Source organism: Schistosoma mansoni, chromosome 2 (genome assembly GCF_000237925.1).
Source record: "Schistosoma mansoni strain Puerto Rico chromosome 2, complete genome".
Taxonomy (NCBI): Eukaryota; Metazoa; Platyhelminthes; class Trematoda; order Strigeidida; family Schistosomatidae; genus Schistosoma; species Schistosoma mansoni.
In genome coordinates this window covers 4,436,824-4,452,519 of record NC_031496.1, presented here as the reverse complement: position 1 = coordinate 4,452,519, position 15,696 = coordinate 4,436,824, and the positions used below count along the sequence as shown (strand labels likewise).

Below are 15,696 nucleotides of genomic sequence, written 5' to 3'. Positions count from 1 at the left end.
ATGGAGACAAAACATTGAAGAAAACAGTTGTTTTCAAGTAAATCAAGTGTAACAATAAATAATGTGTAATATACTGGGATTTCAGGACAACCATTCACAGTCTATGTTGATGAAAACATTAAAAAACATGTACTTGTTAATAGTATATTCATCACTATTTTGATTATTATTGATAATGAATAGAATTTAAGAAAATTATCTTAGCACAAGAACTCTAGAGAAAAGTGAAGCAACAAAAGAAAGGAAAAGATATTTACCTCAGAATACATCGGCAATTGATTATTATTTAATGATTGTTCATTGATTATAGTATATAAACCAGATGAAGTATTGTGTAAATCATGAATACTATTAGTAGTACTAGTTGTAGTACGGAGTAAATTGACAACAGACGATTCATCGGTTAACACTGTTGGTTTGTTATGATGAATAGGTGTTAACTTCGATACGTCTATTGATAAAGACACTTGTGGAATTGTAACAATAGTAGAACAATGAGAAGTCAATTTATTACTATGTATAGTGGCGTTATGACAATCAGTATAATAATTGGCTTGATCATTATAATTATCCGAGTCAAGATCAACTTCTAGAATTGATCCTAAACGTGAAGTATGATGCAGTAAATGATTAGCTGATGATGTAGAAATAACATTTGTTGTCGTCATCATTGTGGGAGTATTTTGAATTGACTAACGGAAAGATTAAAAAAGATAAAAATCATATGAGATAACAAGATATTTTAAAGGTTATAATCAACAGAGAACGATGTTAGTGTAACTTAAAAATATATACCTTTATTGTGAATGTCCCATATAGTTCAACTATGTAAGCAATGAAACGGAACAACTCCAATTAACTAAAGTTGGAAACGTGGATCAACGGACGAATTAACTTATTCATTAGGGATAGTTTTATGTACGGATGGTGACAATATGTCTAAGGGCAAATGATACGACTACTCGGTTTCCCAAACCAAACCAAGTACGGTGGAGTTCGAACCTGCTACTCAGTGACTGATGGTCAAACGCCTTAACCATTAACCCATCACTACAACGTCGGTAACTCATTGGTCTAAAAGTAACGTGTTCGCCGTGAAATCTGGACGTACTGGGTTGGGTTTTCAGCAATGGGGCACGGCTACTTACCACTGAAGAGTTACATACTAAGACAAGATAGCTATCCACTGATCTCTGGTTTGCGATCTTTGATTATTTGAATCCAATTCATGATGTTAAATAACTTTACAATGAATAATTCCATACCACCACTCTTACAAATAACAAGTTTTATACCATGTTATTTACCATAGCAATTAACATACACATGCTTGTATTAAATACTTTCTACGCCTCACCAAAAACAAATAATGATGTAACATATTTGACAAAAGCACGTTTACATGTACTCAGCTTTGAGTCACAGCTGTTTATATGAACGCAAGTAATAATACCGAAAAGAGGAATGTGAGTGTAACAAATCAGTGCACCCATTGATCCACCATCCAAAGACATTGTTCATAAAAATTTGATGATCAAGATATATCATATTTGTCAGTAACCATTAGTAATAAATTTTACAAAAAACCCTAAAAGAAACGTAACACTTTTATGACATAATATCCAGTACAGTATACATTTAATTAACTAATATGTTTATCCAGTACCATTTTTTTCTAACAACAATTAAGTCGTCCAATGTAAGGATAAATACGATCTTTTCCAAATTAATTGGATAACACAAATAAGAATGCAATTAGTATTTAATTCGATCAAATCCCATTACACTTTTACATCAAACTCATCAATTTAATGTGATTACACATACATTGAAACTAGCTGAAACAACTAGGATGAAGTCTATTCACACTATACATAAATGTATGACTATGAATAGGATATCAATATCTTGAAAGTTAAAAAACTTCATAGAATGAGTTACACAATATAAACGAATGAATCTATTTGAAATAGACATCACTGATAAACGGGTTTCAATCCAGTGAGTTCAGTTAATCGCTTACTATGAGGACAGTGTACGATAAGGTTTTGAGTATCATGATGCAATTGCTCACAGCACATAAGTAATTAAGAACTGACTATTGAAATATATTTAATGACTGATATTTATACAACGGATAAGACCAAAGTACCTTAGTGACAAGCTTGCAATTGGTTTTACACAAATAGGCCACCAGTGTGTTTTTCAACAATAAAACAACAAAACAGGTCAGAATACATCAGTTAATTGAAACTCCAGTAAATTTTCACAACTTAAAATGAAATCACTGATCAGATACATTATAAATGTAGGAAGACTAAAAGTGAGTGGTCTATATTATTATTACTATTATTATTATTAGCGAACAAACATTGGTACAAGTAAGCACCATAATATGCGCCCACAATAAAAATGAGGTTGTAAACAGATAGAGAATAGAGGGTGAGTATAATTCAAAAGAACAACAATGAATATAAATTGGTATATGAGTGAAATAATAATAATAATAACAGTGGGAGAAGCAGTTCAGTTAGGAAAAATACAACCAAGAAGTACTCTTTCAGTTACAGAAGTTACTCTCACTTTTTAAAGAAATTTAAAAAATTACAGCAGGATCGCCACTGACTTCCATTCTGAACCATATTTGATAACGTCTTAAGTCACTGAATTGTATCATCTCTAGGACTCCCACCACGGATCGACAGATGCCAGTTCTGTACAGCTCTCTTTCATACCAAGATATCATGGCATACACTGACCGCCTTTCCACTTTTCCCAACCAGTCTCAGAGTCGGCAAATAATGCACGAAGTGGAATTCTCTGGGACGACTTTCGTAAGACATGTTCAAGTCACCGACGTTGATGTTTCAAGATAGTGACACCAGTTGAATTGCTGTCGCTGTGTTCGAACACATGATGCTAAACATTTTTCATTGCTAGAATAATATTGCCACTGGATGTCAGCAATCCTTCGGAGACAACGATAATCAAACGCATAGAGTCTTCCAACATCCTCAACTCGGAGAGGCCAGGTTCATCAATCATAGAGCGAAACTGCTCTCAGTGATGCGCTGTAGACCTGACCTTTTACAGTCAGACTAACACCACAAAGGTGCCAAATATGGCCCAGATAATCAGGAGCCACTGTGGCTCTCACTATACGTCAACTGATCTCACCACTCACGCCACTACCAGCACTTATGCAGCTATCCAGATATACGAACTTCTCGACTACTTCTATCTGCTCATTACCAAGAGCGAGTGCATTTGCAGGTTCCTGTCAGTCTTGTAAAAGTAATTTGCACTTGGAAGATGCAAGGCATATGCTACACCTACAGACACTGTTTACCAACTGATTAAGTGAGGATTGCATGGCTTGGGTATCATCGTACAGTAATACAATATCATCTGCATACTACTCAAGGTCGAAAAGTCTTTCTCCAGGCAGCATATTTACACCACCATTACCTACATCCATTAGAGTTATTTCCAGAACGTCATTGACTGCAAAAGTGGAGAGGAATAGTGAGATTGAGCAACCTTATCTAATCCCATTGCTTCAGTAGAACAAGGGAGAGAGATGGCTGTATACCCTCACTGTCTCAGGTGTTTGTATATACGGCTTTTAAGATGTCAATAAGCTTCTAAGGCACACTTTTCTTCTATAAATAATCCCAGAGAACAGTCCCGTCCAATGAGTCGAAGGCGGCCCTAATGTCAAGAAACACTACGATTAATATATTTTCTGTTATATCCCAATGAGTAGAAACACTATGATTGTTGGTCTGTGATAAGGATGACGGTGTTTTAACATTAGACAGATGAAGATATGATCAATACATCCTCGATCAGAACGAAAACAAGCCAGCTCCTCTCGAGTTAATCTTTCCTGTGTTTTGAACCATCTACGAAGTATGACGGAAGTAAATATTTTGGACGCAATCGGAAGTAGATTTATCACCGGATAGTTGTTGCATAGATGACTTGAACGCTTTTTAAAGATAGGAACAACTATCAGCTGCAATGTGCGAGGGATTATGATATCACCTAGAACCGGTGAATGGAATGAAAGCCAGCAACTACAGGACAAGCTAAGCTATTCCACTGAGCCCCAGCCCTGCTAACTAGAGGAAAAAGACCAGGTTCGGCCGTGAAAATATATATATTCCACAAGCAGCCCGGAAGAACGAACGAACAAGCATACAACTCATACATATGTATACAATACTTATTTCACGATGATGGAAAACTCTATGAATCCCTAAATTTTGTAAACAATTCAGTCAATTCCTTAACCAGAAAGTTGCTACCATCTTTAAAGAGGCCTGGAAGTAAGTCATCAGGGTGTCGTGACCTACAGAGCTTCCAGAGTTAAAGTTTCTTGAAGGGTTTCACCCCGTTAGGTGGATCAGTCATCACTAGCCACTGATGACAGTCCGATCGATTTCACTGAGGAGGTAGACCACTATAATTGTTACTTGAAGAACTTTACCCATCGTCCAAGATGTCGACAGGTGTTATCGGTTAGCATCCCATCAGTTTCACAAATTGTTTCACTCACGCCAGACTTCGTGCTGCCAGTGACTCGGATGGGTTGAAAGGACTTCCGGTAGTTACCATATGCAGCTGGTGCTTCCAACTCTTTAGCATGCTCCGATCACTAGTCCTTACACAAACTTTACATGATTTCATTAAGTGACAATCTTTGTTTACTCAGAGTGGACTGACGTGCTTCAGCGAGTTGTGGGAAGCCTGTAGAAACCCAGTGCTTATAAGCGGAATATCCCACGAAGCCGCAAACGGAAATTCACAGACAATCACAGTAGAATGTGTAGATGCATTGTTGTGATGCAATAACAATTTACTATAAATTAATAGGTTAATAAAAACTGACTATTAAGGTCATACAGACTCTATGTGTCTACATGTCCATAACTAAACACATTAAATGGCTCAATCCAGGTATTTATTCTACAGATCATGCATATTACTAATTATGCTATATGGGTTTATAAACCATTGTACAAGTGTATACACACAAGGCAAACGCTGATATGCCCTCTCTCCAACAACGAGATAATAATGAATTAACGATATTAAAAACCCCTTTTTTGAAAACTAAAGCATAAAATTACAAGTTCACGAACATACTACTAATTCATTGATATTGCGAATTACGTGACTAGGTTCCGAATTGTAAATTGAAGTTTCAACGGTACTAGAATTAGAGCATACAGGTGTATTTGATAAACCAATAATTCGAAACTGGCGACTTGGGAATGCAACGGAAGCGTTTGAATAACTACCAGATACAATTGCTTGCGTATTATTATTGACCGGTACAGTTGATCCAATTCGTATAGACGGAGTAGGTGTGAATGTTTTACGTGCAACACCTGAATAGAATATGCCAAAAAATCATTGGTCGATGATCAATATAGTAAAATTTTAACGAGAAGCAAAAAGCACGTCTATAAAACTCAACAACACCTAAATCTCAAAACGAAGATATCAGGTAGTTGTCAGGAAACCCTGGACCACGGTTTCATGCTAAATGACACTCGTCAGCGGCCCGTATAGCTTAGCAGTAACGTGTTAAACTGTGAAGATGGGTGACCCAAGTTCGAATCCAATAGTAAGGAATAAGTTCCCTTAAGATTACAGCTATCCCTTGAGGACGATTCCTAACTAGAAAAAGACCTAGATTTGCATAACTTTCCGCCAATTATCTCTAATCACTTAAAAACTCAATACAGTGGACGTGATGTCAAATCACTTAAACTAGTGGCCATATTACAACTAAACTGAAAGAATTAAATCAGCACTAAAGGATTAGATAAACGTAACATTCGTTGCCGCTCAGTGACTAATGTACATCAAAGTTACCATCTTTCGAACATCAGCCAAAACAATTGTACATTTCGATAACGTTCAGTTAAACATTCAATGACTTAGATGGATAGATGACTTTTTAACGCTTTACCAATCCATTCTTACTCAATCTAGAGTAACTACGGAGCAGTTCCTGAATATTAGTGAAAAAGTTTTTCAGTTACATTTAAGGTATTACACTTTACCGGACACTTCCAACTGTTTATTCGAATAACACTACTATAAACAATGATTCATTTCATACAATAGAAAATCCTTCTAAAAATTTGTACAGAAATTCATTAACACGAGAAAATATATTTCATCTATCAACTTGAAAAGAAAAACAAATTAGTTAGTCATATTTTACTGAAACAAAAGAACTTTTGATGAAATAATAAAGACTTTATGAATGAGAAATAACACTATCATTGATAAGAGAAAAACAATCTACCTTTATGTAAGACAATAACATTGTTCCCGGAAATTGACGATGGAAATTGTACGACTGAACTAGATGGGATAAATGTATTTTGTGGAAGTAATGAAGTACGATTTGACTGATCAATATTACTGTTCATCGGCAAATTATCTGCTGTAATATTTATCACTGAACTACAAAACATATTTGATGCATAAGTTGTTGATCCAACAACATTACTACAAACAGGTAAGGTAGCTTTTAAGATTTTAGGATTTTGAATTTGTGTAATAGATGACAATTGTCTCGGTGTTTCATTTGTAGAAATAACTGATGGCTGTGATTGTGGAGCACGAAAACGTTGAGATGATGTAGCTTAGGAGAGAACACAAAACAAACAAGAAGAAACCACATGTCAAACTATGTAGAAATTCATTCGCTGAGATTTTACAAATATATTATTCCTATTTAATGTCTATGCAGAAAACCACCTAGTATTTCAGAATTTATTACCCTTAGGTTTAAGGTTTATTAAACATCATTGAAAATAGCCATCACAACTATTACGTTTGATCAACGGCCGGGTGACACCGGGCCTAGTTTTCCAGTAAGCGTTAGTCCCCTTAAGATTGCGGGTACATCTTGTTGATCAGTCCCGACTAGCGCGAAACCTAGGCCTAGAGATTTCTGTCGACTACCACCAACCATCCCCTTACAGTTCAATCATGTCCATTAACCCATTATACCATTATCTTTTGTTTACATCAAATCAAAAGCTTTGAAGTAAATAAGTGAATTCATTATTTTTCGCTTTACAAAACTTACTGTTGCTGCTATCGTTGTCATTCTTACTCTAATCAAAAGGATTTTTAAATAAAGAGATATTTTGCCATCAATTATTGCTATTATTATTATTAGTAGTATTATTATTATGATCATTACATACCGGTAAAGTGACTGTTTACACGAAAAAAAACATGAAAACAAACAATCAATTTATTTAAAACTTACTGCTATTATAAAGGCTTTGAATGCTTAGAACACTAGGAGTTATGGATGACAATGTACGAGGTTGTTGTTGGTGGTGGTGGCGTTTTATTCCGATCACATTATCTAAATTCGATCTGCTGATAGGTTGATATAGTTTATTACTATTAGTTATAAAATTATTAGTATGACTAGGAGAAGAAGAGGAACATAAACGCGTCACTGTAGGTGTTAAATGCTCACAGACATAAACTGAATTAGTAGGATTGATTAGAGAACACCGTTGAGTCGTTGTTAATACTTGTTGGCTAGAATCCTGTATAGGTATTGAATAAATAAACAATGAGCATATTAACACTACATAGTATTAATAATAACAGTAATTATTATCAGTATACGTTTATGAAAATTGTTGAAATTTATCGAGATCATAAACCGATTCAAGTTAAACGACCAAAGAAAACCTGAAGGCACTGGACAGCCGTTTAGTCCTAGCATGAGATTCCTCAGAAAAGTGCAATCACAACCTCGCAACGTAGAATGGTGGGTTTTGTATGAGAACGTTTAACCTCCATACCAGTGAGCCAGCATCTAATGATGCACAAGTATGAGTTCAATCAAATCTCCTACTGTGTTCGGTGAGGTAACTAAGTGACTGACACTGAACTCCACGAGACCGAAGGTCCTGGGTTCGATCCCTGGTCACGTGGTCGTGAGTACGCACTGCTGAGGAGTCTCACACTAGGACGAAACAGCCGTCCAGCTCTCCCAGGTTTTCAATGGTTGTCTAACTTAGATCTGTTCGTGATGCCAATGAAATTATAACAATAATACTCGATTTCTTCATTATTATATGTTTGGCTACAGTAAAGAATTTTCAGCACGAAATATGCAAAGTAGCAACAAAATTCCTGTTTTATAAGCATTTAAATTATGAAGATACTAAAATGTATGTGAAAAATATTTTTAAAGTGATTAGCTGCCATTGATATTCATCTCTTTATAATCAGTCTTGTTCCCATAGCATCTCATTTCTTCGTCGAATATATCTAGTGCATGTGTTTTATTGTAATCGTGCCTGGTTTCACTAAAAGATAATGGAGAAAGAAAAGTATGCCAACCAACGTGGTGGTAATTTTTGTTTCACAATGATTAAAATCGTGATGATTTGAAATCATTTTATAAAGCATACGCGATTGACAGATGATTAGTCAAATAAACTAAATTGAAAATGAGAAAATTGGTAGTAATAAATGGACATTTTGAAAAGCGGTACCCTAGAAATATGATCATGAGCCTATCATTTGTGTTAAACTGTATATATAAATTGATGTTACGAAACGGAACAATATATTCTAACTAGTATTCATGATAAGTGAAATTAATCCAGTAAACCAATGAGTTAAACAGTAAATAATCCTGATAGAAAAATCCTACCTACAATAAAAAAACAATACCACATTTTCTCATACTTGATAAGAATGTATGATGAAATTTTATAGAAATAAATGTGTCAATAAAAAGGTGTTTATCGTCCATTAATATTTTAGAATGATAATTACACTATTAACAAGTGACTTATTGACTACCTATTGGTTAAAATTTACAGTCTAAAGACGACCGTATCGGTGGTATATTATGGAAATGCTTAAAATTTATGTGTTTTTTAAGTTTGACGATTACAATTCCGGAACTTCTTTTCGTGCTAAATTAGAAACAAATAGTAATATGACCCATTTTCTTTAATACATATTTAAATGTACTTAGCATTGAGTTGCACATTTTTTGTGTAATAGTTAGTGATTGTACTTAGTTGTCTGGAGTGAATAGAATGGAGTTCAAAACTTGTGATGTGCCAACTGTAAGTTGATTTTTTAACAGCAATGATCCACTGTCTCCCATCTAACTCGAGATGACATGCATGTAGATCAGCTCAAGTTACACACTACATACCATCATAGTGAGATTAATACCAAAGTAGCAGTATTAGTAATTATAAAAAGAATTACGGATAAATTCAAGAAATAACTAATTCGTGAAATAGAAAATATGGAATGACCTCAAAACTCAGCATCTAAGGTGAGACAAAAAGTGAATGCATCTGTGACATTGGGACTAATTTAAGCTATATGTCCAATACTTTCAACCATTAGTTACAATAACATCGCAGACCTCAACCAGGTAGTCTGCGTCTAATAACATGACCCAGATCAATAGTGAATGACTTCAGGAACATGTGCCGCGTTTTGATCTGCGACTCCTCCCCTCCTAAGGACTATTTTTCATAAAAACTAATCCTACACCAGCGAACCGGACGGGTCGAGTAAGGTTGTGTGGCTAGGCACATGCGATCCACATCCAAGTCATACAAATCGATGAATATTTACAATTTTGCCAACAGATTTACGACCTTTGTCTAATACCATGAGTCTAATCATAGGTGTCTTCAAAGCATTGCTCGCATATTTTGGGGCCATTGAGTAAGCAACACCGATGTTAGGAATACGGTACCAAGTAATAACGGCAGATCGATTGATGAAGTAGTAAAACTTCATCAACTGATGTGAATGGGATAAACTGTAGTGGAACATCTTTGGGATAATTCCTAATACTTCGTACATCACTTGTCCTGATAACCACCATTAGATAACTCCTGACGGTATATAAATTTCAGAAGACAATACGAAGCGTTGACTACAGTTTGTTATTGCACAGTGCAGATCATAAAGCCACAAGCACACAAAGCGAATACGATCAGAAATCCTAATGCGAATGAATCCAAGGGAACGAATGTGAGCGAATTAAGGCGAATGAATTGATAAGACTTAAGAAGCATATATATAAGGAAAGTTAATGAGTCATCAGGCGATTTAAGCTAGTAAGAGGAATATGCATGTAGGTTGAAATACATAATCATACAAAGATACAGACAAATTGTTACCTTTCTAGTGACACTGTCTGTCAAATAAGTTAATTGAAAGTCCTAACAAAATTAAACGTATACAGACTCAAATATAGGTGAGGTGATATGATGTGTTACATTGTTCGGTGTAGGAGTAGGCTGGAAGAAAGCTAGGGGTAGTCGAACCAAACACGGCACGAGGTTACAGAAACATTGACAATCGGACTAAGCTATGTTAAAAGGTTTAGACTACTTAGTTGGGGTCTGCATGACTATCGTAACCAGTGACTGGAGACTTTGAATAGTATGGACGAAAATCTTCTGCAATAGCACAGATGCATCCACTCCTTGTCTTTCCTCAGATTCTAGGCTTTTGAATGTTTTTTTAAATTCTTCTTTACCTTCACTAGTTCACATTTTCTTGAATCGTATCTTTGATAATTAATCTTTCCTACTATCACTGATATTGTTACTACCTCTACTATTCCGGGATTTGGCAAATATCATCTGTGCTAATAGGGTGTGGCAACCTGAGTCGATGTACATACGTACCAGATTCTATGTTGTGACTGACTGCTCATCCAATAATTAGTTTAAGTAATTAATGATAAAAATGTCACAGCAAAATGCACAAAATTAAAACAAGGATAAAAGGACACTTTAAGATTCTAACCAATAAATCGTCGGGATTTCGATGCATTTGTACGACCAAATGTTGAGATGTATGAGCTGAAGATGATGATGGCAATGATGACAGATTCACGCCATGTACAGTTGGATAATTAGATGAATTCAATACTTTGCCACTGGTTATAGTAGTTGTAATAGGAATTCGGTTGACTTGACTAAAAACTGGTTGAATAGTGCGAGATTCTGAAATCGCATAGGTAACAACATTAGCTGTTGTTGTAGCGGGTGTTGTAAATTGACCATCAACTGAAGTTGACGTATTTATCTCATTCAACGAAACAGATTCATGAACTTTACTAGGTCTATTCAATATAGTATCACTAATACAATTGACAAGTGAAGTATTTTCCGATTTCAATGGACAACTATTTCCAGAAGATGAAGATTCACGTGTAACTATCGGCAATGATGTTAGTTGATTGGATAAAACTTGATTTTTTGCACATATAACTTCAGTGTATGAAGATGACGACGAAGAAGAAAAGGAAGTGGGTAGGGCAGGGTTTTCTTGTTGAATATCCATTTGAAGTGATGAACTAATATCCAGTGCTTCCAGGTTTTCCATAGTCGTCTAGCTTCAATTGACTCGTGCTTTCAACTATATAAAATTACTAAAATCTCCACAAAACCCCTTGTGATATCTCGTTATATAGACACGTTTCCTGAAATGAACCGACTATATATATATGTATATATATATATAAATGTGATAGAATTATCTAATTTAATATTACTTTCATTTTTGTTTTGTGAAAAGTGAATTGATTCTTTAACAGTGTGAATGTCTGTCTTCGATTCATCACATACTTTATCATTTGTCACTACTATTGGAGGACATTTCTAAAATAAAATGACAAATAAAAGACTGTGAGATTTATAGATGTTCATTGTGTTACTCATGAGTAACTAGTTTATTTATCGTGCAATTTTCTTTTCAATCTCTCACTGGTTAATCGTAAACCAACTGCTGTCTTACCAGTAGATAAACTTTTCATCTTCCAGATATATATTTTTTTCATAGTTGAAATCATGAGTCAATTGAAGCTAGACCACCATGAAAAACCTGAAAAAATACTGAAATCTCCACAAAACCCCTTCTGAATATATATATATATAAGTGGTCATTTTTGGACATATCTTTGAAGAAAGATGACTGTCAATTCCTTTGAATGTGAGAGTTTTCAATCTAAGATAAATATTGTCTATTGTAAAATCATTTAATATGTATACACATATTTATATATAAATGTTTTGAGAACCTCAGACAGTTTTTGTGACTTTAATTGGCCACGAGTGAATTATTCCAGTGAATCTAACAGTCTACAGTTATCAACAGGTTAAAAACTCCATGGACTAACAGAGTCTTAGATAGAAGTCAGAAAAAGCTTCAATATTTTTCTCTAAAAATCCTTTTTTATTGAACTCACCTTCTCGTAGTCAGAAATAAATGAAAATACTTCAAAAATGCTCTAGTATAATTTACTTTTCGGCCTGAAGATAATGAGGATACACAGATACAAAGTAGTATTAACGGTTACAGACACATAAAGTAGGCTGCTACCAGAAACTTTAACCGGTTTTTATTCATTTCATGAATATGTAATTGAAGAGTAATTTCATTCCGAACGTTTGGAGTTATTCCCAACTGTCCAATATAAACAGGTAAGTGTAGTCCAGCCCATTACCCCAAATAAGAAAATAAATCTAATAATGAATGTTACAATTTAAAATGTAATCCTCCGTGAAGCGCTCAGCTATAAAATGAATTAAGAAATGGCTGAAGGCTTTAAAATATCAAATCTATTTGACATTGAAAACATTGCGGATAACCGCAGCCAAATTTATTTTGTCTTACCTGTTCAACTGATGGTTGTTTAACATCAACTTTATCATCATTCAATTTTGCTAATTTTATGAAAGTTTCAGAAAATGTTGCTGTTTCCGCTGGACATGGTAGTCGAGAATTACGAATCAACTGTTCAAAAGAAGCTTTATTAGCTTGTGATATAAAAATAGTCTCAGGACTTGGACGTTGAAAAATTGGTGAAATACGTTTACCCTCTAAGATCCATTCTTCATCAACTTCTTTACCGCATACACTTAAAAAAGGAAAAAACAAGAAGACTAATGTTCAATATTTTGATTATTACTATTATTAACTCATCAACCATATACAGATTTGTGTAACTGGCTTCGAGTCACATTCTAATTATGAGGGCTATGTGAAATACAAACCAGTTATCCAAACTGAAGTAAATGAAGCGATGTTCAAACCTGTAGCTTAATACCTGAATGTAGAATCCTTTAACTACCGAGCCGCCACTCCACTTTATTATTAACTCACCAACCAAGTAAAGATTCATATTCTTGACTTTGAGTCAAACTCTATATTTAACACCTGGTGATACTACTCTCACCCTTTCTCTTTCTCCTGGTGATCGACTGGATCAAGAAGACGTCAACATCTGGAAGGAAGCACGGGATACAGTGGACAGATAGGATGTAGCTGGACGATCTAGACTTCACAAATGATCTGGCTCTTCTATCACACAAGCAATAACAAATGCAGGATAAGACGACCAGTGTAACAACAGCCTCAGCAGCAGTAGGTCTCAATATAAACAAAGGGAAAAGCAAAACTCTCCGATACAATGCAACCTGCAACAATCGAATTACACTTGACGGAAAAGCTTTGGATGATGTGAGAACTTTTACATATCTGGGCAGCATCATTGATGAACACAGTGGATCTGATGCAGATGTGAAGACGCAGATCGGCAAAGCAAGAGCAGCATATTTACAACTGAAGAACATCTGGAACTCAAAACCATTGTCAACCAACATCAAGATCGGAATTTTCAATACAAATGTCAAGACAGTTCTACTGTATGGGACGGAGACAAGGAGAACTACGAAAGCCATCATCCAGAAGATACAGGTGTTTATTAACAGTTGTCTACGCAAAATACTTCGGATCCGTTGGCCAGACATTATCAGCAACAGGCTACTGTGGGAGAGAACAAACCAGATTCCAGTGGAGGAAGAAATCAGAAAGAAGCGCAGGAAGTGGATAAGACACACATTAAGGAAATCACCCAACTGCGTCACAAGAAAAGCCGTTACATGGAATCCTGAAGGCCAAAGGAAAAGAGGAATACCAATGAACACATTACGCCGTAAAATTGAGACAGACATGGGAAGAATGAACAAAAGTTGTATAGAACTGGAAAGGAAGGCCCAGGACAGAGTGGGTTGCAGAATGCTGGTCGGTGGCCTATGCTCCATTGGGAGTTTATTTATTTATTTATTTTTTGGAAGTAACAGGCGTAAGTCGAAATTGATACTACCCAGCTTCTCACAGTGAATTGGATGGAGCAAGATTCAAACCTGAAGTCCGGTGGCTGAAAGTCAAACGCCTTAACCACACAGCTACTATTCTGTTAGTGCATAATATTAATATTAATACTAATACTAATGATAATAATAATATTAATAGCAGTAACAAAACCTACGCTTCTGATATAGTTGCAAGCTCTTCATCATTTAAAGCTTTACGAACTTCAGCTTTATGCCGATCAATTGAAATACTTAAAAGACGTTGTAATTTATGCAATAGCTTTTTCTTTTCTTCTGTCAATGGTCCTTGTGCTCGTAATACTGCTACAATTTTACTATAGGCCTCTAATTCAAGACGTCGTAAAATTTGTAAACATTCGCGTTGATTATAATCTAGCAATAGAGGCCATATAGTTGAAAATTCATTTGTCCGTACAACAACATTTGACATAATGATGATCTATTATAATCTAGAAAACGATAATATACGTGTATAAAGGTATATCAACTTATATTCACTCATCAGAAAAAAACAGAGCAAATCATTAATGCTTTAATCTATTGACGATTGAATTTAATTATTTTTGTACTAAAAAGAATTTGAAATGAATCAGTAGAATTTATTAATCAACATAAATATTTTAAATTATTTTACTTAGTTGCGTTTACACATACAAAGAAGTATCGGCTAGACACTCAGTGTTAAACAATTTACCTACAATTATCAATTTACTGAAATAAACAAATGTAAAAAAAAATATGACAAGATCATTTATAGATTAATCAAAACAACAATCGTAAGGAAGGAAATTGCCGGTAACATACTAGCCAACTGACAAGAATTATGTAGCGTATGTCAAGACCAGTATTAATGCTACACTCTAAAAAGAGAAAAACACCACAGAAGTCAAGAATAACAGCTAGCATACAAGATAACATCTAAATTTGTGTCCTGTTTACCAAATACAAACTTATGTAAAAAGCTCTGGGTGGTGGTTGTGATCAAAGTATTCAGGTTCAAACCTCTCCCCACCTACTTTGACCCACACTGATTCTGTTTGAGAACAAGTAGAACTAAAGAATCGCCAAATCGAATTAGATGACGCGGTGTTCAAACCTTAAATCTACTGCTTGATAGTCGAGCGCTTTGATCACTATCATTAGGAAAATCAATGGAGACTGGAGACAAGTAACTTTTAGAGCTCTTTACGTTAAATTAAAATTAACCACGAAATGTTATAGAACACCGGAAAACATAACGGATACCATATAGCGCACCATAAAACATACCATATCATTAACCAGTTTTGATATATCAGCGATAGCAAATACAGTAATTCTTCGTTGATTCACAAGGATTAATTCGATAAACACGAGTATAAATTAGTCTGCAAAACCACTCCCAAACCACTTAGAACTCAATGTATGTGGTTCAGAACGTGCAACATCCCACAAGCATCTCAGCTGACATGGTTTCAATATAACCTTA

General features: G+C 35.1%; 1 protein-coding gene across 1 annotated transcript in view; it reads right to left on the bottom strand.

Annotated features, from left to right (window-relative positions):
• Positions 1-14,658, bottom strand: part of Smp_142380 (hypothetical protein) — a gene marked incomplete at both ends in the record, with an annotated part of 39,561 nt that extends 24,903 nt beyond the window's left edge. Inside the window, 8 exons of the mRNA XM_018795403.1 lie at positions 258-692; positions 5,152-5,396; positions 6,326-6,667; positions 7,304-7,595; positions 10,855-11,424; positions 11,529-11,711; positions 12,727-12,970; positions 14,384-14,658. Of these exons, the coding sequence (XP_018649719.1) occupies positions 258-692; positions 5,152-5,396; positions 6,326-6,667; positions 7,304-7,595; positions 10,855-11,424; positions 11,529-11,711; positions 12,727-12,970; positions 14,384-14,658 (2,586 nt within the window). The remainder of the gene's footprint in view (positions 1-257; positions 693-5,151; positions 5,397-6,325; positions 6,668-7,303; positions 7,596-10,854; positions 11,425-11,528; positions 11,712-12,726; positions 12,971-14,383) is intronic.
• Positions 14,659-15,696: the final 1,038 nt, after the last annotated feature.